Source organism: Spermophilus citellus, assembly GCF_964194105.1.
Source record: "Spermophilus citellus genome assembly, chromosome: 13".
Taxonomy (NCBI): Eukaryota; Metazoa; Chordata; class Mammalia; order Rodentia; family Sciuridae; genus Spermophilus; species Spermophilus citellus.
This window is the reverse complement of record NC_138193.1, coordinates 96,035,638-96,062,249: the sequence shown is the minus strand read 5'-3', so window position 1 is coordinate 96,062,249 and position 26,612 is coordinate 96,035,638. Positions and strand designations below refer to the sequence as shown.

The window sequence follows — 26,612 nt, the reverse complement described above, 5'->3', positions numbered from 1 at the left end:
CAAGAGGGTTAAGGGTACTGGGGTGCTGTTAGGAGGACATCTGGCCTTTGAGAAGAAAGGTGGGATGGGGGCAGTTAGTAGGCTACTACTCCAGGGCTCAGAGCAGTGGAAGAATGGTGTTCCTTTAGGGAGGCTTCTAGCAATGCTTCTGGAATATTCCTTTCAATGCTTCCTCAGTGAGGATGAAGGAAAGAAAGCAAATAACCATTAGCAGATTTTCCCCCTTCTCACATACTGTCCTGACACAGACCTTGCCCTGGTAGACCTGATCACACACCCTGACAGCTCAGTCTCAGGAGACCTCCAGACACTCGGTCAATGTCCTGCACTAGCTGGCTAACCATGCAAGCAGATCAGTTTGTAATTCAGAGAGGTCAATATTAGCCAGGTCTCTGGCTGCCACAGTCAGCTGAGACTACTGAGTAGAGAAGAGCTCACTCTGGAGTGGGGACACTGTCTCAGAGGCCCTGTGCTGGCCCAGCCTGACTGGTCTGGGATCTGGTTGTTGTGGGCACCCACAAGGGCCTCTGAAGGCTGCTAGGGCTTGCTCAAGGGAGCAGGGGCTCCAGTGAGCCATTGCTCAATGGGAAATTTGCTGATCTCCATCTTCACATTAATCCAAGGAGAGTAGCTTTTCTCTGAGTTGCTATTTGAGCTTCTGAGGAAGAGGTGCATTCCCCCTCCCCCACCCTGTACTGGTGATTGAACCCTGGGGCCCTCTAACACCGAGTTACACCCCAGTCCTTATTTTATTTTGAGACAGGGCCTCAAAATGAGTTGTACAGGCTGGCATCAAACTTGGGATTCTCTTGCCTCATCCTCCCTAGTAGCTGGGATCATAGGAGTATGCCATTGTGCCTGTCTCATTTTTGTATTTTAAAGAATGCTGTGACCCTGGAAAATCTGTCAACCTCTTGCAACAGAGGAACCAGGAGGGGAGGTCCAACACCGGGGAGTGGGCAAGAGTGGGCAGAAAGGTGGACTCAGTGTGCTTAACAACAGGCATTGAGACTTTTCTCTTTTATTTTGGTCTTTGCTCTAAAACTACAGAGATGTTAGGTTCACTCAGTGGGGGATTTCTGTTCCTCTCTCCTCCTTACCTATTCCAGGCCTCAGACCCAACAAAGGGAACACACACAGGCCCATACTCCCTGAGTGAGGAAACGGAGAAGGGAAAGGGCTATGTCTTTCTTTGAAGAAAGAATACTTTTGTGATTTTACTACGACCACTGTTACTGCTGCTGTCAACATTAGCAGCAGGCTCTGCCATAGTTAATCTGCCTTGTGAAGTGGACATTCTTCTTGTCTGTTTCCAAGTGAGCTTGCAGAGGCTCAGGCTGCCGTTGTTCAGTCAGCCAGCAAACCATGACTTCATGTTCCATTTGTGTGGGGAAGCCCTGGGTGAACTTGAACTCCCTCCTGGAGTCCACATGGTGGTTTTGGTGTCCCTTCCTGGTTGGGTAAGTTCTGTTCCTCAGCCAGCATTCTAGCATTCTCTGTGTGAGTCTGGAACTCAGCCTTAGCTCAACTCTACGTCTTCTTTAAGCCCCATCCCCATGCCCATCCCCATCCCCATCCCCATCCTTCTTTTCATTGTTAAAAGCAGCCACAGAAGAGCAGGATCAACATGGTGACCCTGTGGGGATTCTAGTGCTTACTAGGGCCCAGGTACTTCATGGTGCTAGGCCTCACTAGGTCTTGGGCTGGGGGTGGCCCAAACATCAGGTGGAGCAATGGGGTTGGAGAGGAATCTCCTGAGCCCCATTCACCCGTGATCCAGGCATGACTGACTGATCCTGGGTCCTCTGGAGCTGCTGTAGGTCTGGAGCCAGCCTGGCGAAGGGATGCAGGGAAGGCTCTTCTAGCTCTCTGGGAGTGGAGGGCACTGATAAAGGAACACTGAGGGCGAGGCAGGGTGTACTGCACCTCTACACACCTGCCATACTCAACCCTAGCACACAGCTGTGTACCTCTCTCACAGCCCCTGGCCTTCCATACATGCCTGGCTGCCAGTGCCTGTCTCATTTTTGTATTTTACAGAATGATGTGTCATTCTGTCTCAGACATGACGGGTAGGTCCTTGGCTTCTACAGATCTCCACTGGAGTGGAAGAATGTCCATAGGTGGATAAAAAGAACACCTCCTGTCATTCCTCCTCCCAAATGAGACTCAGCAGAGAGCAGCCTAGAAGGAGGCCCAGGTAATGGAGGGTTGGAGGGCTAGAGCAGGTAGAATATGAGAAGGGGCAAATGTTTCAGAATACAGGGAATCTGGAGAAAATGTCCAGGCAAGATTAAAGCTGAGGCTCCTTTCTTTGTTCTAAGAGACAGAGTCACAACAGAGGTCAGCATCCAGCGCCGTGTGCCACTCCGTGTTGTCACGTAAAGTGTATGCATGTGAATGTGTGTAAACACATGGGCATTTTTGTGTCTTTGGGGCCAAAGTCACCTGTCTTTCCAGAGACTGAGGCAATGTGTGCCAACATGCAGGGTTTGAACCCTGATTTTGTGCTCCTGAAAGCAGAGGGCTTATGAGAGCTGTGGAAGTGGGGTAAATGAGACTCCTGTTTCTGCCCAGGGGGCCGAATCTCCTGTGTGGACAACATTCAAAGACCCCTTGCTATAGCGTGTCAGCACTGAGAAGGGACTTGGACCAAAAGGTGCTGCTTGCTCATTTGGGGTCAGGGTAATGTGGAGCCTGAAGAGGAAGAAAATGAGGGCTGCCTGAGCACCTGTCACCTGCCAGGCACTATGGTGACCACACGATTACCTCTACTTCTCCCAACACTCCTGTGGGTATCGGGGAGCCCATCTTACATATGGGAAGGTGGGCTCCAACAGCAGAGCTGGAGGCTCTCGTTGTACTGCACTGTATCCTGGCAGGATTCTGCCTCCTGGGAGAGTTTTACGAGAGCCGACAGGAACCAGAGGCCCCTGATTGGAGGCAGGGACTAGAGATGTGGGCAGAATAGATCAGAGGTCATGCCACTGAGCTGGGCCTAGGAGAGGTTGAACTGTGGGAGCAGAAGGTTCACAGGCAGTGGCTGGGTTGGGGGTTGACTGCAAGGCCTGGAGACAGGGTGTGGTGACAATAGCCAACCCCACAGTGCTCTCAGGCCTGGACTGGCAGCCCCCATGGCAGGCCGGGAAAGTGTGTGCTCTCACCTGCCCTCTAATCAGGGTGGTGGCACCTGGAAGACAAGAAGCTCTGGCAGATGCTGTCACCCTTGCTCAGTTCCCAGTGGCTTGGATGAAACCCCTCATCCTGCTGCTGCTTCCTGAGGGTAGCCATGTGAAGGTGGGGGTGGGGAGGGAATGGCGGGCTGTGCTGAGGGGAAGGGTGGGAGGAGCCCTCTAGCTCTATGTCCTTGGTGCCCAGAACTCTCTGGAGGTCTCAGAACTGAGTTACATCTTGTTTTTCTAGGCCCCCTTCTGTAGGACTGGCTTGGTATTACCTGTGCTATAGCCACCTACAGAGCCAGCCCTTGGCTACCAGGAGCTCCCAAGAGAGCTGCTTCCTATAGATGCTACCTACAGGATCCAGAGCACCCTGGGTCCCTCAGGATGTCAGAGTTGAGGGCCCAGCATGCCAATCTGCTGAACTCATGCTTACTACTGTCCTGAGGGGTTGGTGACATACCCAGAGTCACTTAGCTGGGGAGTGGCAGAGTCATGATGGAATGTAGCTCTTGTGATTCAGGTCAGCACTCCTGTTCCTACAACTGATGGCCCTCTTATGCTTCCAATCATGTCCTGATAAAGCCCTTTCTTAGAGGTCTCCTGCAGTCTCTGAACCAGCCCTGCTCAGCTCTTCCTTGAGTGGAGTCAGTGGATGGGGACCAAGTGGTAGTCAAGTGTCAGCAGCTCCTCGGCCCTACTGGGTCTCTGCTCCTCCCCTCAGCATTCTAACTCCATTCCTGATCCTTTGCATGGTCCAGGACAAAGAACCTATTGTCACCAAACCCTCCCTGGCAGTACTTGGCTCCTTGATTACAACTCATTCTTGAGGGTCCCCTTGGCTCTCCTGACAACAGGGCTGGGGTTTTCATGGCTTTTCCTATTTTAAATTTGAAAGGACAGGGTCAGAAAGGTTATGTGACTTGCCCAGGGCCACATGGCTAGTAAGAGGCAGAGTTGGCACTTAGGCTTAGAGTCTGAGGGGGACCATGGCTGGCCCAATGTAGACAGTCTCAAGGTTTCTTAAGCTTGTGTGGGGATGGAGGGGTAAAGAAGTGCGAAAAAGTTCAAGTGTGAAGAAGGAAAATACATTTCCTAATAGAAGCGAATCAATTTCATTGCACTAGTTGGGGACGTGTGTGTGTGTGTGTGTGTGTGTGTGTGTGTTTCCAGCACAGGGACTGAGTGAACTTTATTTGGGAAGGAAAGGGTAGAAGGAGATGAGAGGGAGATGCTTCCAGGGACCTAGAGGATCCCTGCTCTCACACAGCCTGATCCTTTAGGCTTATGGGCATTTCTCACACCGTTTCCAGCCATCCGGGAACCCATGGCCATCTCGCTAGCCTAGCCTCGATCTGGCCTCTCTGCACTCAGGGAGTAATGCAATGGCATTTCCTTTATTGAAAAAAATAGTGCATGTGAGCAGCTCATGGGACGCCTGCGGAATGACACAGCTCCCTGTCGTCTGTAGGTGGCAGGACATTTGCAGGGATGTATTCTGGCCACAGAAGTGCCAGGACTCTTTTTCTTGGGTGGGTGGGAGTACTGGACCTATGGGGGCTTTTCCACAGAGTTCCATCTTCAGCCCTTTATTTTTTATTTTGAGACAGGGTCTTGCTAAGTTTCCCAGGCTAGCCTCAAACTTCTGATCTTACTCCCTCAGCCTCTAGAGCTGCTGGGATTACAGATGTGTGCTACCATGCCTGCTGGGACTCATTCTTTTTTTTTTTTTTAGTTGTTTATGGACACAATATCCTCATTTTTATTTATTTTTATGTGGTGATGAGGATCGAACCCAGGGCCTCACACATGAGAGACAAGTGCTCTACCACTGAGCTACAGCCCCAGCCCACTTAAACACATTCTTAGCAGAGAGGCTGGGTCTCAAGCAGGACTGTTGGCAGGAAGAGGCCTCCCTTTCTAGGGTGTCTTCATTGGGCCAGGGTGCAGGCCAGGTTGTCTGGGCTTGGTTGGCCCTGCTGGGTCTTGGGCTAGAAAGGTCAAGGCCTCCTTGTTCCTTCTCACATTCCCCGAGGAGTAGGAGGTCCAGCCCCTTCCCCTCATTTTAGAGCTTAACCCTGAGAGAGGCCTCTGATCCCTGTGGGATCCCTATCTGAGTCCCCACTGCCTCCTCCGTGGGCTCTTGGGGGTGCAGGTGAGGCACCTTGCCAACACCTCTGCCCGCTTCGTATGCTTCTGCAGCAACTCAGCCCTGCACTCCAAGCCCGGACAGGCCTTGGGGGGGCCTTCCAGTGGGATCAGGCTTCCTCCCCATGTCTTTGGGGGCAGTGGGTAGCTGGAGGGGCTCAACCTGTTACCTCCGGAAGCTCTTCTCGCCTGGTGGCCGGGAGCTGGGGCGGGATCCAGGGAGCAGCCCATCCGTCTCCTGGCTGTCCTTCTCTTCCTCTTGAAGAGACTCATCTCCCAGGAAGTCTCCGTCATCCCAGGAGCCCACCTTGCCGTCTGTCGCCTGATATCGAACCTCCACACACAGGCTGGTCTGGCGGGAGAGACGGGTGTGAGCAGCTGGGATGCCAACCATCGCGGGCCCGGGGAACTCTGCTGCTTTGTGGTGTTCATGAAATGCCTTCACCCGACTTACTGGAGGAAAGTGAGGGGAAGTATCCCCCTGACTATTTTGCAGATGAGAAAAAGGAGGCTCAGGAAGATTGACACTGCAGACTCAGCCAGCTCTATGGGAACTGGCCCCCAATCCCACTGCATTGACTCTGCTCCTCTCTGGTGCCCAAGATCAGGGGCCCACCCTGGACAGGTCAGCCTGGCAGTGGAGGTGGGGTCTGAGTCCATGATGCATAATCAAAAGCGTCATTCAGTGTCCCCAAAGATTAGGTCACTTTCTCATCCTCAGAACTGTGGCTGCCTGTAGGCTTGAGAGGGGGTCTGCCTGGCAATGTGACAGAATGAGCTAAGCTTGCCCTCCAGGTGAGGACCCAGGCCCTGGACACCCTACAAAGGCATGGAATCAGCATGTCTTTCTTTTTACTCTTCTGACACCCACCTTCCTACCTGGAGAGGAAGGGATCTTGGGGTTGTCCTGGGCTTTTTCTCTGGAGTAAATAGAGTACCAAACTTGGGCCCAGACTTAACAGTTGAGAATCCTGATGGGGTTCTTGCTCTGTGTCCTTTGGCCACTTACCTGAGAACTAGCCAACTGCCCCCACTGCATAGCGAAGACTCCTGCCAGTTCCCTCCTCAACCTACATGGGTGAACAGAGGCCTCCCGGACATGGTTGCCCTTCCACACAGTTCTGGGGGTGACCTGCTCATGCATCTTGACAGGCAGCCTTCCCTCAGCACTTGGACCCCCTAATGGCCAAGCCTGCATTTCCCAAGGGAAGGGAAAGGTGCACATGTTTTCTGATCCCTCCTGATGCTAGGTGTCTTGCTAAGAGGCTTCCATGTGAACTCATTTGATCCTAACACTTTAACCTACCCTGCCTAACAAATCAGGAGGTAAGCAGCATGCTTACGGTCAGTTCAGAAATGCTGGAGCTGGGATTTGAGTTCAGGCTCCTGACTATAAGCCCCATGTCCTTTTCCCTGAGCCAATGGGATCTCTCTGGTGTGATTGAGGATGTTGCAGTGGGAAATGGTACCTGGATTTGGAACCCCTGGGTCTCAGAACTACCGCTGATGTAGATCAGCTCTCTGACTTTGGACATCCATCCCCGTCCAGAACTTCAGCTTTCCCATCCATAAAATGGCAGGAAAGGTAAATGCTATATGGGCTAGAGAATCTGCATATCCTCTCAGCTGAAATCCTAGGTGGCATTCTAGAAATCCAGGCATGGCTGTGCACCCACCTCCTGGTTCTTTCCCATCTCCCCTCCCACACTAGATTCTCTTCACGCAGGCTGCCATTTTCTCCAAGCCTTCCATTCCCATTGGTGTCCACAGCCTGTTCTGCATTCCCTCTCCCCCTGCTGCAGTGGCTGAGACTCCACCCTCTAACTTCAAAAAGCCCACCCTAGCCTGAGGGAGAGTAGGCCTGGCTCAGAATGGCCTGGCTCAGAAGCCCCAAATGTTCTTCTTGTTCTTATGAGGCCATGTGCTGAGATGCCAAGCCACAGTGTAAATTTCTGCCCCACTCTGAGCACTCTTCAGAGAGGGCTCCTTCCCTTTTGGGTCCTGAGGCTGCAGTCCTGCCCTCTGAGGCTCTTTCTAACAGTTACTACATAAAGGCATACTTTATGCAGACCCTTGGAGGTGATGGGGGGGACCATGGTACAGCCCCTATTGCACACATGAGGCCAGGAAATGACAGTTAACAGTATTATTTTATTTATTTATTGAGCCCTTACTATGTGCTCTCCCATTCTAAACACTTCCTGTGTGTTCTCATTTAATCCTCAGAACAATCCTGAAAGGTAGATACCATACTTCTGTTCACTTTGCAGATGACACGTTCCCTGCCTAAGTCACCGTTAGCAGGTGGCCTAACCAAGATTCATACCCGGGGCTGGGCTCCTCACCACCATGTCAACTGTCCATGGGCGTCCAGGGAAGAGCTGGAGGGGACAGGTGAGAACAGAGCCTGGGGGCTGGGTGGCCAGGGCTTTACCCCTCCTTTCTTAGGACATGTGTTAAGTGCTGGACGGTGTCACTAGGGCACGTGTGCTCAGGCTGAAGGGCTGGAGTGTGACAAGTGGAGTGAAAAATGAGGCCCCTGCCCTCCCAGAATGACTGGCCTTTGAGAGGAGCTAAGTCAGATGAACAGAGTGGAGGCTCCGGGCCCAGCATGGCTCAGTCTGGCTTTGGATGATGAGAGAAGCCTCCTTAGTGATTCCCAAGTGGAATCCAAGTGGAAGGACTCAATGGAAGAGAAGGAATGGCACCTTCCATCTCCTAGTGTCATTATAGGAAGGTCTGGGGTGTCCATGCCACAGAGGATTCAGCACCGGTCGCCAGACTGAGTGTCTCTACCAGTGTCCTCAGTCTCTTCTGCCCACTGTGCCTTGCCATGCAGGCTCTCTCCAGACCATCCTGTGTATCGGGGAGAGGGAGTGAAGCAGATCCCCTCTCCCTGTGATGGGAAAGTCCAGGGACTCTGGTCACACGCACCTTGATGATAGCATTGTTGTCATCGATCAGAGTCTCGGTCACCTCCACGTGGTTCTCCTCCACCACCTTCTGCAGCACCATGCGGAAAGTCCCGATCAGCCTGTGAATGGCAGGAGGCATGGTGGCTTCACACTAGAAGCCACAGTGAGGAGCAAGGCTGGCATCCCAAGGGCCATGAAAAGCTGGGAAAGAGACAGGACTCCTTGGCTGGTGCTAGAGATAATGGCCCAGAAGTCAGGGCCCACCTGGTCAGGGCAGCATGTCCAGAAGGGTACGTGACCCCTACAGGTGTGTGTGGTTGTATGTGTGAGGCCTGTTTTCTCAGGAGAGTCTGGGGAGAAGAACCCTGGGATAAATAAAGTTCATGGCCTGGGGCCAGGGCACGGTGGGAGTAGGTTTCAGCTGAGACCCTCCAGAGCAGCTTCCAGGGGTCCTATGGAGGCTTCTGGGAAGGACTGAGGCTGCTGGATACATAAAGCTCCTTCTTTCTACCTCTTAAACCATGGGCAAGGCTGCCCATCGCCAATACCACGTCGTCTTTTATCCTCATCCACAATCCCCAAGCTCCTTGAGGGCTAGGACCTGTGCCACCGCAGAATCCCATGTTCCAACTGCACAGCAGGGGACAGGCATGCAGCATTGGGGTTAGAAGCACAGACTGGTGGTCAGAGAGACTGGAGTTTGAGACCCAGCTCTCACATCAGCGAGGCATCTGTCCCTGGAACTCACCTACACTCTCTGAGTCTGTTTGCTCCTAAGCTGAGCTAACGACCCCTATCTCACCAAGTGGATGAGATGCTCTAGTCCTTGTTTGTGCAGTGCCTCTAGGCTGTGAACCAGGGTCAGTGGTATTTTCTCTTTTCCACATATTTTTTAATTGCTACATTACAGTCCTAAAAAACAGTGGGATTTGTTGGTACATATTTGTACATGCACACAATATAACAATATAATTTGGCCAATATAATTCCCCAGCAATTCCCCTTTCCCTCCTCTCCTCCCTCACCCTGATCGCTTTCCTCTACTCTACTGATCATGAGGTCCTCACGCCCACACTGGTGGTGGTTTCTATGTCCTGCCTGTATTTGATATTTCCTGCATGCTTAGAGACCTCAGTATCTGTTGGCTGAATTAGTGAGCAACAGTGGGTGTCCCTGCTCTGTCCCCTGCTGCTCTGGGACAGAGCAGGGTCCTCAGAGAGGTGAACTCACATGGTGCTTCCATCTGGGCCCGTTAGAACACATACCCCATTTCTGTAGAAGGAACAAAGACCCTGGGGACATGAACCATGTGTGAGAGCTGGAAGACTCCTGAGGGTCAACTGTGCTGCCCTTGGTTTAGAGAGGAAGAGAGTGGGGCTGAGAAAGGAGACAGGAACATAATTAGTGTCACATCTGGCCAGGGCAGCATGTCTATGAGGTACATGGCCCCCTAAAGATGTGAGGTGAGGTGTGAGGTGAGCTATCAGATGAACTCTGAGACGTGTTCGACGTCTATACCATCCTGAGGGCTATGGAGGATGAACACTGATTTAAAAAAGAGCGGTGGGGAATCCATCTGTGTGAAGAAGAAGTGCTGGGAGCAGCCATGTTGGAGACATAGGAAATGTTTCCCTCCAGGGCTCAGAGCCCCATCTGCCAGCTGACTCCATCTCCCTAAAGGTGAAATTGTCCGTCACCCCTCCAGTCTAAAACCTAACTGGGCTTCTAGCCTCTTCTTAGACCAGCCCCAGGGAAGGCCCAATCCCATCCTGGTGTCTCCTCAGCTGGAGAAACGCCGTGTGTGTATTTCTGAGGAGTATCCAGGTGATGCTGATGCTGCCGCTTGCAGTGCACACTTGAGAACCTGCCTACTCTCACACTTTGCTGACTGGCTCTTTAGGACACTGTCACTCCACCAGGACCTGCTGCAAGCTAGAACTCAGGCACATCTGTCCCCATCTTTATAGGCCCAGGAACAGCCAAGAAAGTTCCCCAGGTTCAGCAGAGGTACTGCAGTGTGTGACAAGACACCCCCAGGGGGCAGGAAGGAGCTGTTCACCTGCAAGTGCTCAGAGAAGCCTCTGGTGCCTTTGGGGCTCCCCTTGCCTGAGTCTCAGACCTTAGACTTGGGAGGGTCCTGAGAGGACAGCTTGTCCAGCGCTGATGTCTGAAGCAACCTCCCTGACCAGGCTTTGGAGCCTCTGCTGGACACACCAGTGATGGGCACCAGGACCCCACTACTCCACCAGGCTCCCACTGCTAGGCCAGTCTCCACGGCCTTCATCGCACCTCAGGAGGACTGAGTTTAATCTCCCGGAGAATCTCAACCCTGCCTACACCCTGTAGACTAAATGGCCAGTGTAGACAGTGGAAAGAGCCAGAGTCCGGAGTCAGATATGAGTTCAGCCAGTGGAGTCTAAGGGAGATTCCACCACCTGGCAGTTGTATGCTTTCTGGTTTGTGCTCCAGCCTGTCTGCAGGCCATGCCACCTGCTTCCCTGAAGGGTGTACAGAGACACTCCTTTGAGGTGGGGCAGGGTGGAGGGCCCAGGCAAGGCTGTTCCTTTGCAGGCTGGACTCTGGCAGCAGATCCAGGCTGCCACTGACCCTCCCACCTCTGCCCAGCCTCATGAGCCTGAATAGCCTGGCTCCAGCCTGGAAGCTGGGCATCCTCAAAGGGATCAACTTGCCACATCTCCAGGGAGTGACTTGGGGATTTTTGACTCCTAAGAGCCCCTTCCAAATAAAAATAATATTCTTTGAAATGGACAATTGATTGTATCTAAGTCTTACATAAAATATTAAGAAAAGAAGTTTACAAAACCTTGCACCTTTTACAGGTCTATAAGCAAAAGACAAGGTGTTTACCGTGGAAACAGCTTCAAAACAATGGGAATGCCACCATCAGCCCTCCTCGCAGGCATTCCCTGGGGAAGGAGCCAGGAAAGATGGGGCAGGAAAGCCCTTGGCTCCTGCCCTTGTGGCAACCCCAAAGCCACCCTGCCCACCCAGCTGCCTTTTGTGCAGCCTGGCCTTAAATACAGCAGGTCTCTCTCCTCTGGGTGGTTCAGCACAGGACAGCAGCACCCAAGGTGATGGAGGAAGGGTGGGCTTATCTACCCCTTGGATAGCAGGGTTGATTCCCTGCAGATGGAGGTAAGAGGCCATGTGGTCTGTGAGAAGGAGCACTGGCCTAGGGCTCAGGAGGTTGGGGTTGAAGACCCAGCTCTGCCCTGAACCTGCCATGTGACCATGGGCAAGGGCGTTCTCTGGGAATGTTCCCCCCAAGCTGTTTGGTGAAGGATCTGGGAGTTAACCCCACACCCTCTGCAACTTCCCTTATGTGGGCCATTTAGCTAAGCCATCCATCATCAGGAAGAACCCTGCTGGAAGAACCCGTGGATGGGCCTGGCTTGCAGGGCAGGGCCAGGGGGCTCTCAGGTAATTAGCCAGTAGGGAAGGAGGCCCCGGTGTAGATGGGTCTATAGACTGACCACAATAGATTGGCAACTGGGCACCAGAATCCTATCACTAATTCATTGTGTCCCCCTGGGAGCCGGTGTCAAATGCCTCAGGCCTCCACTGCGCTCCTGGCTTCTGAATTATTCAGGGACCCTGGCATCCTCAGCAGCCAGGAGCCTGGCAATTGGGCCAGGCCATTGCCTCTCAAGATCCTGGACAGGCAGAGCAGGATGCCCAAGAACTCTGAATCCAGCCTCTCGTCCTCCTGGGAAGCTCAAGTTTCCTGGAAGGAGGCCCTTGTTCCAGGCAGCGCCAAGCAGACGTGGAAGACTCTTTGCTCTGGACTAGGATGCTTCCCTCTTTCCCACCATGTCTCCATCTCCCAGAAACCCCTAGATCATCAGGTGGGGGGCAGGTGGGCCTTTTCTTTGGCTCTGGGAAATAAAGCCCCGACTCCAGGATGGGAAGTCCTGAGCCCCACCTGACTCCAAGCACCCCTCCCCGCAAGCTGGCCCAGGTCAGGATGGGCCTGTGTCTCCACGAGCCGGCTTTCCTTACCCCCATCCCATCTCTCAGCCCACAGTGTGCTGGACATTCTCTGGGTTTCTGAGAAATTGCAGACCCTCTCTCATCAGGCCTGGACACCCCTTGAGGGTTCTCCTGTCTTCTCTTGGATGGGGACAGGAAGGGTAGGGAGGGAAGGATAGGAAGCAGAGCCCCTTGGGGCTTCCCTCTCTCGGCACTAAGGACACCTATGTGCAGCCTTAACTCCCAGCATATCCCTGTGTGGCATGGGGAGGCTTGCTCTGCTGAGCTCTAAGGCTCATGGAAGCTCTGACATCTGTGGACTGGTCCCTGTTGGGGTTCCTGGGTACCCTTCCTGGCACTCAGCTTCTGAATCTGCCTCCTCCCCACATCTACGTGGTCTGCATTGGACCCTTCTCTTGTTCCTGTGACTCCTGTCTTCATAGGTCACTTGGGTATCTCACCCCAGGGAAGAAGGCCATGCTTCATCTTGGGGATCCCTGGAGAGGTAGGTGTCTCTGACCAACCTGTCTTGTAGCTACCAGAGGCAGCTGCCTGAATGCTGTGACCCCCTTCAAGGCAAAGAGGAGGCCTCCAGGCCCTAAGTGTCTTCCCTGCAGCCCTGCCAGAAGCCCAGAAGTGCCAGTGCCCCACACTCAGAGGTCTCCAGGGCTCCTAAGAAATCCCACAGAATCAAATACTCCTCGCAGCCCATGAAGCCCAGCCCTTCCTGACTCAGACATCCCCACGTGGTCTATTCTGGGCTCACCCTCTCCCCGTGCTGGGGGCTCCCATGGTGGTGCATTGGTTGGAGCGCCCTGACTCTGCCATCTGCTTCCTCCAGCAAGTCAGCCTGGTCCTCGTTTTGCTTAAGCACATGTTTTCTTTTCCTCTTCCCATGGCAACAAACCTCACACGAAGGGCCTGTGCCTTGATCCTTCATTTTAGCCCCTCTAATGACTGGCTTGGTGTCCGTCTGGTACAGGGTGTTCCTTCAGTAGATGTTTGGTGATGACTGGCTGGGTGGATGGATGGATAGGTGGATGGATGGATGGATGGATGAGTAGATGGACAGGTGAACAGATGAATATGTCCTCTATGACCCTCTCCTTTAGGCTTGCATTCTCTTGTCATAAAGCAAGGTTTAAAGTCCCTTCTCTCAGGCAACCCCAGGTGTTGCCTATTGAAGTTTTCTGCAACCAATATAAGAAGAGTGGACCCCTCATCCTCCCTGGCTCAGGTTGAACTCCTTCTACTGATATGACCTAGGATTCGGTTAGATGTTTTTGGTTTGTACTTTCCTCCCACTGTTGAGTCACACTGAGCCATCACTGAATGAATATCTCCACACCTTTTTGGGCACACTGCAGTTAAGACATGACCTCCTCCATCTTACATAGGAGCAACTAATTTTTGAAGCCAAGATTAATTAAGTTTTGAATCCAAACTTTATATTTCTCACATTTAACCACAATTCTAAATTGTTCAAGTTCTTCTGAATTCTGTATGTCACATGGAAAAAAGGGGACACCCTTATGGGACACCTCATAGTGACAATGCTCATGTGGAGGGTGTACTTCCTTTCCAGAATGAAAGCTCCTCCAGGCCAGTGCCTAGTTTTGTGCCGACACACAGAGGTGCTCAGTAAACATTTGTTGAATGAATGAGCGGCTCTCTCTCATTCATCTCACAGCTGCCTTTTGTGGTAAATGACACAAGAAGACACTGAACTCAGAGGGGTTATGGAAGCTGCCCAGGGCCACACAGTAGATGACTGACCTGGAATCTGAGATCATGCTTGTCTTCTAAACCATCAGCCAAACTGCTTCCCAGCTTCTGTGAGACAAGTTCATTCCCAAGGCCCCAGATGGCCAGTAGGACAGTATCAGCCATTCTGTCTCTAGCTTCTCTCATGGGTTGCTGTCCCCCCAGCATAGGGTAGAGGGGAGCTTAAAGAAAAGGACAGGAAGCCTGGGCAGGGCTGGGGACAGAAGGGTGGACAGGAAGTGAGGTGCTCTTGGCTGAGAATGGTTACTCTGAAATGGGGTCCTCTGAGGACATCATGAAGGAGCAGAATGGCAGGCAGAGTCCAGCCCAAGACCTCTTTGGTCTTTGAAGATCTGCCCAGGGCAGGCCAGGGGTGCAGGTCCCAATTTGAGCCCAAAGAGAGGGTCATCCGAGGAGCAGGGCAGGCCTCCAACCCCACCCCACACTTACTTGTTGCTGAAGACTTTGCTGTAGTTGAAAATCTGAATCTCGAGCATCTCGGTTCTGTCAATGTTGCTGGCCACTGGCCACCGGAACGTCTGGGGAGAGAGGGAGAGCTGTGGCCTTGGGTAGAAATAGTGGGTAGGGTGTGGAGGGTGGGAGGGGCTGCCAATAGCCAGCCTGCCCCTCACAAGGGTCCAGGGCTCCCTAGGGACAAATACTCAGCTGGACTCTAATCCCCACAGTCACATCACGGGGGTGGTTGACCACTCCTCTTCCACAGATGGTGCTCAGAAGGTCACGTGGGCAGTGCAAGATCCTAGACCTTTCCAGGACTTGTGACTCAGTCTCCAGGGCAACAGCAATGATTGTGGGTGTGGCCTGGTGTTGGTGCGTGCTGACTGGAGTCATGGGCCTCCGGATCTCTCCCAGTGGACTACTCTGACCAGCAGAGACCCTGCCCTGGCAGATCAAACCACCCCTCATGTGGCAGTGTTAACACTGGGGACAAGCTTTAGCTATTGAGTGTTAGGAGGGTCAGACCCACAGCCTGTCCCCAATGTGCTGTTTCTAGAGTCACCCTAGTCCTTTGGAGTCCTCCCTAAATCAAAAATAATGATAAATCGGGACTTGGCTGGGATTTTTCTCACTACCCTAGAAGAGGCACCAAGGGCCCAACACAGAGGCTAAAAACAGGGCTTCCTCAAAGGACCTGCTACCCCACCTCACCCAGTCCTCCTCCTGCATGGGACAGCAAAGAAGACTGGGAAGGGAAAAGAAGAAAGAATTACATCCTGAGGGCTAGTGTTCTTGTGGTATCCCCTGGAGAAGCAGTTCATAGAGATCGGGCACCTGCAAGACAGACAGCCTGACATGCAGGTTCCTAGTAGCATCTGCCCGGGCACTGACCCAGCTGGCCTTTCCCAAAGCCTCTTAGGGGACCCACAGAGCACAGAGGGCAGGAGCCCAGGGCACTTCGTTGGGTGTGGCAAGTGTGTGGCTTAGGCTCTGCAGGCAGGAAGTGCCCAGAAACCCTCTCTCAAGGGCTTCCTAATAGACAGGGATCCTCGGCTCAGAGGAGGCTGTGGGGCTATAGCCACAGAGCCAGAAGCTCTGGACCCAGAATGATCTCACTCCCTCCCCCTGCTGGAATGGGAGATTTGGAGGGTCTGAGCAGGGGTCCCCTCCCATTCCACATCTGGAACCCCACTCACTCACGAGAGATGGGGAGAAGGCCAGGTAGAAACAGGTGCTGGGTGAGGGTGTACACTCTTCCTAGCTGGACTTTGGATAACCAAAATGGCCCCAGGGCTTGGAGAGCTGCTCAATGCTGTTGGAGGATGGTATCAGGGGGATTTGACAGGTGGGAGGCAATGACTGTTTAAGTTTCCTTTTTATACTCTTTCCAATTCAGACTGCTCCATAAGCCAGTAGTACACAATAACAGTGATAGTAGTAATTGTTGCCATTTATAGAGAGCTTTTTATTGTGTGGGGGTCTGAAGTCTGTGCGCACTAATTCATTTACAACAGCCCAAGAGGCCAATAGTGCCTTCTCTGTTTTATGGACAGGCAAGCTGGGGCTCAGGGAAATGGTATGATGTGGAGACGGCTAATGGCTGAGGGCGCTGGGGAGCTGGCTTCTTCAGGCCCAGGCTGCAGGCTCGCCATTTCCAAAGTTGGGCTTTCCTTTTGCAGACTGGAGGGGACTTGGAGGGCTGGGGGCACACTGGGCTGGTCTGGCAGGTGTGTGCAGGCCTGTCTCAGGAAGATGGCCTTCCTGTCACCTCCCTTCAGGACTGGTCCAGTCCTAGGGGTGCTGGTGTGGACATGAGAGGGAGGAAGAGGCAGAGGAGGGAGGGTCCTGGGGTGTGATGGGAGGTGGTGGAGCGGAGCGGGAGAGCTGGGAGGCCTCCCGGGCCTCATTAAGAAGCTCAGGCTCCCGCTGACTGGTGCCTCTGGCAGGCGGGTTGGCATAATGAGGCGGCTTGGATGGGGCTGCTGGGAAATAAGGCGGCCCTGGAAAGCCCAGCTCATTAGCTCTAGGCGAGGGGAGAGTGCTGGGGAGCCACCGAGACTGGGCTCTTGGAATGAAGCGGGCAGGCCTATTGATCCACCCCAGGGGCTGCTGGTGGGATTTGGTGTTGAAGGAGAGAAGGAACAGGAAGGAGCCGAGATGGGAGGAAATGGCACCATGGAGAGAGAGCGGCTTAACTAGGTTAATGCCAGGGCAGCAGGAGAGTCATTCCCAGGAAACTCGATGGACTGAGCCAAGGGGTTGGCAAAGGGAGCTCCTGGGGTCTCTGCTGGCCCACTGCTGGGCGCAGTTCAGCTGGTGGGGACCCAAGGGCCCAACCATAGGCCAGCTGGCCAAGTGGACATGGGCTCAGTAGCCATCTCCCTATTTTTTACCTACACTATTCTTTCTGCTCATTTCTCTATTCTCTCTCTCTCTCTCTCTCTCTCTCTCTCTCTCTTTCTTCTTCTTCTTCTTCTTCTTCTTCTTCTTCTTCTTCTTCTTCTTCTTCTTCTGCTTTTTTTACTTAGTACATCCATTTTGTCTTACATCAGCTTCTCTCTTTCTCTCCCTCTCGGTGGCTCCCACTCCTAACTGTATTTTCGGACTAAGATAAATATCTACCTCACCTCTGTTGAAAGAACCAAATGCAATCACAGGTGACAGGACTCTGTGAACAACATGGCACTGTGGAGATGGAGGCATTATTTGTTTGGTTTTGTTTTTTCCTGTGGGACCTCTATACATGTCCGGCCCCTCTCCCTGGTCCTTCCTCTCCCTCACTCTCTGACTCTTCATCTGCCATGGCCTGTCAATTTTTCCTCTCTCTCTCTTATTTTGCTCTTCTCATCCTGATTTCATTTCTCATTGTCTTGTTTTGCTACCCACTGGGGTGGTGTGTCCATACATGGCAGAGAATAAACAGGATGAGGTGGGAAGTTTGGGGCTTTGGGACCTCAGGAGGGAGCCTGGTTCACTGCACCCCTCCCCTGACAATGATATTTAACCCCTGAACCACTTGATTGAAGGGTAAGGGCTTCTGAAGGAAGGTCTCCAGAAGGTCTACCCAGAACACCATGCACTGGTGACATAGCAACACAGCAAAGATGCAGGAAAGGGAGGAGCCCAAAGGCGTAATGCTGGTTGGTGGCAGAGGGTGGGACTGGAGCCCAAGTCTCCAGAGCTTGGCCGGGCTTAGTCCACTCTGCTGGGCCTTCTCCTGAGACTGACTCAGAGGCCTGCAGTTCTGGCCATCCTTCTAGGTTGTCAGCCGCAACACAACATTTGCTTATTGAGTGCTGACCAGGCACTGGTTATGCACTTGACACATGTTATATAATCAAACCCCCACTTTACAGATAAGGAAACCAGGGCCCAGTGAGGATTTGCCTAAATTAAGAGGCCATACAGCTTAGTTGTTAAGACAAGATCCAGGCTACCCGGGTTCAAGTCCTGGCTCTGCCACTTAGCAGCTCTGTGATCTTGAGCAGCTTTCCTTGCCTCCCAGTGTCCTCATTTGTAAAACAGGTGAGAGTGTCACCTAACCCTGGGCACAGGGGAAACCCTGAAGGACCCGTGTCTGTGGTACTCTAGGGTGTCTCCCTGCATCCTAGGTTGGTCCCATGGCTGACTTTCACCAACAGAACAAGGCAGAGGTGATATTGTGTGGCTCTTAGAATTTCCATTTTCACCCTCTTAGAAGACAGTGGCATGTAAAGAAGTCTAGGCTGTCCTGTTGGAGGGAGGCCATGTGGAGATAGAGTCCCTATCTAAGGATGAGGCCATGAGGTGGAGACCCAAAGTGTCATCCCTAGATGACAGCAGCACCCATGGAACTCCAGCTGAACAACATCCAGTTCAAACCAATCAACACAGGAATACTCACACACAGATTGTGTCAGTCATGGTTTAGGGTGGTTCATTACACAGCACTAGGTAATGATGACATCACCCTATGCTCTCTTGTGGCTCTAAGTATCAGACTATGTCAAGGACACTTGTCACCAGAGGCAGAGCTTGGCTCCATGTTCCAGGTCTGGCTTCCCCATGCACCAGTTCTCTTGCTCCTCTCCTTCCACTGGCTTTGAGAACTCCAGGGACAGCCTTGACTGTCACTCTCGGGGCAGTCAGAGCAGAAGCAGAGCTAAAACCCAGGTTTTAGTCGGGTTCACTGGCGTCTCCCCACACTCATTGCAGGATCCAGCCCATAGTAGGCGCTCTGCAAACAGGTCTCAAATGACAGACCCAACTGCAGTGCTGCTCCTTACTTGTGGAGTGCACTTCGGCAGATTAGTGCTCCTCTCTAAAGTGTGATGGCAACAGGATGCACTTCTTGGGGTAACCATGAGGCTGGCCAGGCGCTCAGCACAGACCTGGCACATGGTGAGTTCCCAGTTAACAGAGTAGCTTATTATAATGGCTGTGATCATGATGGTCATTCCAGAAACTGGAGCTAGGCCTGGCTTCTTGGTGACAGACATGGCCCGGTTGCAGGTTTGTGGGTCCAGGGGCCACTTCTCCAGCCTGGGCAGCACCAGCATGATTCTGTGGCCAGAGCTGAGGATGGTATATTCTATTTTGGAAGATTCCCTGAAAACGGATGGCCTTGAGACTGGGCCAAAGAAACCCAGCATGTCATCTAAGACCCCTCTCCATCTCAGACCCAGGACATGTGCCTGGTATTGCCAGAGGACCAGGTAGCAGCTAAGCTAAACACTGGGGCTCAAGATGTTGCAAGCCGGTGAGCCACATGTTTACTGAGCACCTTCTGTATACCAGGTCCTGCGCATGATACCTTGTGGGAATGCTTCTGGATAGTTCTGGAGACAGACACTAACCTGAAATAGTAGTCTGCAATAGTACCTTTGACAGGAATAGGGAGGTGGGTATTAGGGTAGTGGGAGGGAAAGAGGATCTCTGCCAGGAGAGGTCTTAGGAGCCCTTCAAGTGTCCAGTCATGACCCAGTTCACCAGCTCCAGGCTTAGCCCTGACCTGACTGGTGCTGGCCAGGGTGCAGGGTTCCACTTCCTATCAGCCCCAGGGATCTGAGGCTCTGCAGAGAGATGTCCCTGATGTGCATGGAGAATGACCTGGCTTGTGCCCAGCTCGATCACTGACTAGTCCTGGAGTTGTCCTCAGCCAGCAAGATAGCATCCTTAAGGGATTGTCTTCTGTTTGTGGGTGGTACGGATATGTGCTGCAAAGACACACAGGGTGTTATAGAAACAGACAGCCCTGGGAGCTGAAAAGCCTGGGTTCAAGTTCCAGTCTGCTTGTCCTTCAGCTGTCATGGGCAGCTCATTCCATCCCTCTAGACCTGTTTCTTCCACTGTGAAACAAGGGGGTTAAACTAGGTGGCCTCTAAGGCCCTTTTAAGCCATCATGTCTGTGCCTTGCCTATGTCTTATCTCACCAGGCCAAAGCTAAGAGCTTCAACATTCTACCAGCTCTGCTGAGCCCTGCAGACCTGAGCAGAGGCCTGGGGTGACAGGTGCCAGTCTAGTGGATGGCCAGGCTTTCCTTCATGCTTTTATTTGGCAATATTCTCCCAGACCCATGCTGGATGCCAGCCAATGATGAAAAGGCTGGCATATTGCTGCTCCTAGAGAGCTTACAGCCCACAATTTCCATGAGCAGAAGTGGGCGGATGGGGCCAGGTCCCCTCCTCTGCCACCCCGAGGCTGAGGTTATCTCCTTCTCCTGGACTCAGAAGATCCATGGTTCATCGCCCATCTTCCCACTAGGCCCATCTTCCCACTAGGATGTGCTCCTTGGGGTAGAACTGAGTCTTGTCCATTTTGCAAATGTCCCTAGGCTCTGGAATCAGATAAACTTGGACTGAAATCTGGTGTGGTTCCTTATGACCTGGATGATGGCCACATGGTGAATTATAGTGAGTATAATGCTCTGGCAAAGCTCTCAGCCCTACTTGGCACATACTAGATGCTCAGTAAATAGCAGGGGTTCTTATTATCCTTGCTCAAGTACTATTGTTAATTTGGCCTCTCCTGTGGGGTCTGGTCCACACAAGGTCTGTGTTAGTGCCAAACCAGACCAGCTTGAGGTGAACTCAGCATGGCTGCACCTGCTCTCCTGGGCTACAAAGGCTGGGCCTCCCTCCCTCTTGGTTTCTCCAGAGTTGTAGGTTAAATGGAGGATCTCGGGTTTCCGGCCTCTGGGAAAGGGGACACCACCCAGGCTCTCTTTCCACCCACTATTGCAGGAGCATTGTCTTTCTTCCAGCCACCTCCTGCCCACTCAGGTTGCTTAGCCCCATAACAACCCTCACCCTCGTCTGAACAGAGGAGGGGACCTTTTCCAGGCTTTTTCTGGAACCCCTGACAGGCCAATTCAGGGGGCAGCCAGGGAGGATAGGACTTGCCCACCTGCTGTATCCTGAGAAGGCTTTGAATCTAATCTCAGTGTGGACTTAGAATCCCAGCTTGGCCATTTCCACTCTGTCACCTTGTAAAGGACCTTCTCTCTGAGCCTGAGTGTCATCGTCTGTGAATTCTTGTGGGTACTGGATAGAAGAATGGCTCAGGAAGCAGCAGGGGGCTGCTGCAGGTGGGGCTGTCTCAGTCTTCTGTGGGGACCCCCCAGGAGGGAAGGGTGGGAAGGCTTCGTCAGTGTATCTGTCACAACTCCCTGGCCCCTGCTCCTCCTGGTGGTCTCTACACACTGCCCTGGAGGCGGCCCCATTCCTAAGCTCCTGTATAGAACCCACTTCTGAATCCAGAGTGTCTCTACCCTGGGGCTGGAACTCCCCTTAGTTGCTCAGACATGGTCCCATGCAGAGACTCAGGGACAGCAGAGACAGTCTCCACCTGATCTGTGCTGGGCAAGAAGGACACGGTGATTAACTCTGAATGTCATGTTTATCTGTGGCTCAGGTATCCCGGGTGCAGTGCATGGAAAGGGGTGGCGGTGCCCTTGGAAGGGGCATCAGGTTGCTTGCTGGCTGGAGCCGGGGCTGACCTGTCCCCTGGGAGTCTCAGAAGGAGGAAGTTGGATGCTACACCTGGCTGATGAGGCCGGGAGAGGCAGGCCCGTGGGGAGCTGGGCCAGGCTGGTGCATCTTCACCAACACGCTGTTCCCCTCTCTGGGGCCCTCGCTGAGGAAAACAGGAGGGGAAGGGAGTGGGCAAGTTGTGTAATGGAGCAAGCCTGAGGCCTCCTGCAGGCTGGCTTAGTAGGCAGTGATTGGTCCTTCATCACAAGATCCCTCCTTCCATTCGTCATCTCAGAGAGACTTCAAACCCATCCTTAGCAGCTTTTGAAATGTACCTGAGGCTGAAAGCCATGATGAAAGTCAGGGTGGGGAGAGGCAAGGACAGAAGCCTCCCTTAGCTCTGGTGATTCACTTTAAACAAGGAATCCAACTGTCCCTGGAGCTGTACCCACTTGGAAAACAGTGGTATCTGTGTCCCTGGCTGCTCCTGAGCCCAAGTGAGAAGGTCAAAGCCTTGCTTTCCCTTCAATCAGCTCTGGGCCTGTGGGCACAACGTGTGGCCCAGGGGCAGGAGAGACAGCTAGTTCTGCATGGCCCCTCAGCCTGGAGCCTCAAGTCTGCCATGAGGTCCTTCTCTGCCCTAACAGAGCCAGGTGTGTGAGGCAAAGCCAGGAAGAAGGGGTCAGTTATTTGGGAGTCGTATGAAGCTTCTGGATTACTACAACATGGTGACTTAGGACTGTTTGTTGGCTTTTGCCCCATAGTTACTCAGCAGAAATCACAGTAGCAGAAGGAGATATGGATTCTAGGAAGTAATAAACAGATGAGAGAATGTGGAAACCCAGGAGACCCAGGCTAAGCTGGTGTCTGAGGTTGACTGGGGGCTATCTGGTGAGGGGCAGAGGTGCAGGGAAGGTCAGGGTGGGACTAGGTGGAGGAAAGCTCTGTAGGAGGAGAGTTCCCTCTCCCTGCTCCCTGGCATTCCCTTGGATCACTGCTGCCCCTCCCTTCATTGATCAAATGGTGGCAAAAGCCCTGCTGGGGTAAGAACAAAGATAGGTACTGACTGGCCAGCAGCTCACACCTGCTCTTATGGAACTCCCAGGGCAGGTGGTTAACAATCTAGACTGTCTTCTGTCAACCAAGTCTCCCTTAAAAAGTTCAGAGAGGAGATTCCGACTTTGGTAGAGGGACTTATGGTTCTGGGGTGACCGGGGCTCCCACCCTGGTGCTCACACCCTCTTTCTCTTCAACCCAAAGGACTCACAGAGACCCGTGTCCAAAACTTGTCACCAGACCTGACATGGTGAACTGTTAGAGCAAAGTAGAGAGACTTGGCGAGCTCATCTCCTACAGAAGAAAGATGGCATAGAGTCCTTACCAATAGCAGCCTGCAGGAGGAAACAGGCCACCAAGAAATATGTCGGCGACATAAAATGAGGGCCAGGAATATAATATTAACATGCTTATGTGAAAGAGCACGTTTGTAAACTGGAAGATCAACTTGAAGGGCTTCCTCAGAAGACATCAGGAAAGAATTAAGAAACAAAAATAGAGCTCAGAGATGTGGCCGCTGTTAGAAGAACTGACATCTGACAATGCAGGCGGCAGAGGAGAGAAAAAAATTGAATAAAAGAATGGAAGGAATATTGAATAAAATTGGAGATAGAATTTTCTATAATAAATGAAAGATGAAAGGCCAGATATTTGGAAGGGCTCACTAATAAGGCAAGACAGGAACAATGAGGAAAACCTGAAGATGTAGAACAGTTTAATGATACCAAAGATTAAAAAATTATATACTTATTTATTATATTAAATAAATTGTATGTAGAATTATATCGTAACAAAGTTACAAGCATCAGGCAGCCATCAGACTTCTCAGCCACATGGAATCATACTTTGGAAATTGTGAAGAACAGAACTTTGAACCTAGAATTTTACATCTAGTGAAACTCTCAAGCTTGAGAAAATAAGAAAAAATTTACAGATCTTTTGGGCATGGGTCTCTGTGAGTCCTTTGGGTTGAAGACAAGAGTGGGTGTGAGCACTTTAGAAGGCGTGCTACAAAATGACCCAAATCATAAACGCTTCTGGGAGAAATAGTCAAATGAGAATCAAATCCAAAAGAAGCTTCCAGAGATCTGAGCAGTAAAGGGATCAGAACCTGGTGAAGACTGTTGTCTTAAGGAAGAAAAAAGAAAGCTGGGACGAATAAAAGAAAAGGAGGCCACACATCATAAGAACTTAGAATCAAAATTCTAACCTAGATAATATCAGCATGAGAGGTGGCCTGAAGTGGGGAAATCAAGGAGATGAATGAACTATGGAAGAAAAGGGCCAATAACTAATAGAAACAATAAAGATTTTAAAAATAATTTCGAAATATTACGATCTTATACAATTTAATTAATTTGAAAACCCAAATGAAATTTAAAATGCCCAGAAAAATATAAAAATGACAAGTTGATGCAAGAAGAAATAGATACATCAAAAAAGGAGACAAAGAGCTTTTCTCTCAAAAAACTCCAGCCTTAGATGTTTTTACATTTGAATCTTCCAAAATATCAAGAAGAAGAATTCCTCTTATGAGTTGTTCCAGAAATTCTGGAACACTGTGAAACTTTTCTGCAAAAATTCTAAGTAAAAATATTTGCTAACTGGATTTAAAAGTGTGTTAGAAACTAATACATTACAAAATGTACTAAAGGAGTGAAATTGTGATCGTCTCAATCGTTTAGGAAAATACTTTGATAAGGTTTAATGATGTTTTATGATGAAAACTCTTAGAGAACTAGTAAGACAAGGTTAGATATTAAAACTCTACTACAATAATTGCATTTAATGATAAAACATTAGATGCATTTATATTCTTTTATTTCAAGAACACATTGCTGTTTAATATAGCACTAGAGATCATGTCCAAGGTTCTACAGAAAGATAAGAAAGCTCGGGGCGGGGGGTGGTAAAGATCAGACGGGAGGAGACAAAACACTTCTTTTGTAGATCATATGATACATCATGTGCTTAAGAAAAGCAGAATCAATAAAAAAATTATTAGAATCAGTAGGAGTTCAGCAAGGTTGCCAGAAAAAAAGAGCAGGATTTAGAAAAAAGTTGAAAGCATTTCTGTATGCCAGCAATAATCAACTTTAAAAAAAAGTAATAAAAGTAAAGATAACCATTCACAATATCATCAAAACCATAAAGTATCTAGGAAATAATCAAGATGACATAAGATTTCTATATAGAAAACTCAAAATCATAATAAAGCCTGATAGGTCATTTGAATAGAAGATTTAATATTACAAACACCCAACAGCATCCTAAGTTAATTTTTCAGTTCAATGCAATCTCAATCAAAATCCCAGCTGGCTTTTGGAAGAACTTGATAAACTTACTTTAAAATTTATTCAGAAGAATAAAGGTCCACATATAGGACAACTTTTAAAAAAAATAGAAAAGTAAGAAAATACAACTTGCTTTACTAGATATTAACCTATACCCAGAAGAGCCATATTCATGCGGGCATTGTGGCAAAGATCCAGAGTAGATTGTAGACTAATGGGATAGGGCAGGAGGCTCAGACCGAGGCCTCCAGAGACAGTAAGTGGAGAGAAGGTGATGGTTTAGTAAGCTGATGTTAGGAAAAGCAATTTCTTAAATGGAGAAAAATAAAACTGGACCTCTATCTAACACCAAATGTAATGGAAGAGATATGTAAGTATACAATCAGAAAATGTTGTAGAATTAGTAACGTGTGGGAGGGGGAAAGACTTCATAAAAACTGGAAAACATTAAGGGTTAAAGACTTTTGGTCAATGAGGAGCCCCATAGACCTAGTCCATAGACAGATGACAGACTGGGAGAAAGTATTTTCAGTATTTAAACCAACAGGGGTCGATGTCTGGAATATACAAAGCAGACTTGCTATCCAATAAGAAAAAGACAACCACCCCAATCAGGAAAAGGGCAGAGAACATGGACAATTTAGAAAAGAGGAAACTAAAAGGCTAAAGGCATATCAAGAGATGCTCAACTCCATCAGTAATCAGAGAAATGTAAATTAAAACAACAATAAGATATCACTGTTGGCTTGGTGAAAATAAGGAAGACAGGCCCAGGACTCTGTAGGCTCCATTGGTAGAAGCACAGGCAGTGGTTGTGCTGGGTCAAATTAAGTGCAGGCAAACTCTAAGAGCCAGCGATTGCAGATCTTGGTGTACATCCCAGAGAGATGCTCACACAGGTGCAAAAGACATGTGCGTGAGAAAATTCATTTCTGGTGGGGGAGAGTTGGAGGCCAACTGGGGTCCCTCCCTAATGAAGGGGGCAGCTGAGATATGTGTAGGGTGGCCAACTCATTCTGGTTTTCCCAGAACTTTCCCAGTTTTAGCAGTAAAAGTCTGTGTCCCAGGAACCCTCTCAGTCTCAGGCAAACCAGAATGGTTTGTCACCATCCTGTGTTGGCTGTGTTCCATGGAACACTCTACAACACAGATGGAACTTAAAAATAGTACACGGTGGAAAAAGCAGGAAAGAAACTTAAATATTGAACACATCGCCATTTAAGTAAACAAACACATGCTCTATAAGACAACAGTACAGATCTTGTAAAAATCATAAGAAACCCAAAGATATGCATTCATACATTTGAGCAGTTGCATATGGAGGGAAAGATGGGGCTAAAAGAGAAGACATACATATGTACACGCAGAAGTGGGGCCTTGTGGGACCAACGGGACAGTGTCCCATAAGCTGAGGCAAATGTTTTATATGTTCAACCCTGAATCCTGCTGTTCAAAAGAAAAGCAAGCTATCTGGGGGAAACACTGTGTTTGTGTGTCCCCCAGTGTCTCCATCACAGGAAGCTTGTGGTGACCTAGGTGGGAACAGCATCTAGGCTCTTAGAAAGGGGTATAGTCTGCATGAGACTGGCCTTGTGGAAGCCCTGGTGGGGTTGGCCTGGGTCCTCCAAGGGCTCCAGGGAAACAGGGTTACACTGATGAGGGACCCTTTGCTCTACCCCGTTGAGCCCTCAGCTCAGGTTCAGGCCTACATCCCTGTGGGCCCTTTCTTCAGGAAAAAAAAAAAATGCCCCAATCACACAGCAGGCCATTGATTTGGGCCTGGTCTGCCATTCTCTGTAGAATCATTCACACACAGGGGAGGATTCTCACTGAGGAGAAGAGCCTCCTCCACACCCTCCC

General features: G+C 50.7%; 1 protein-coding gene across 3 annotated transcripts in view; it reads right to left on the bottom strand.

Moving 5' to 3' along the window:
- OTOF (otoferlin) overlaps positions 1–26,612 on the bottom strand; it is an 84,856-nt gene that overhangs the window by 41,030 nt on the left and 17,214 nt on the right. For all 3 annotated transcript variants that reach the window (XM_081264662.1, XM_081264661.1, XM_081264663.1), the window contains exons 3-5: positions 14,444–14,532; positions 8,259–8,358; positions 5,495–5,676 (exon numbers count right to left, since the gene is read on the bottom strand). In XM_081264662.1, coding sequence (XP_081120788.1) covers positions 5,495–5,676; positions 8,259–8,358; positions 14,444–14,532 — 371 coding nt within the window. The remainder of the gene's footprint in view (positions 1–5,494; positions 5,677–8,258; positions 8,359–14,443; positions 14,533–26,612) is intronic.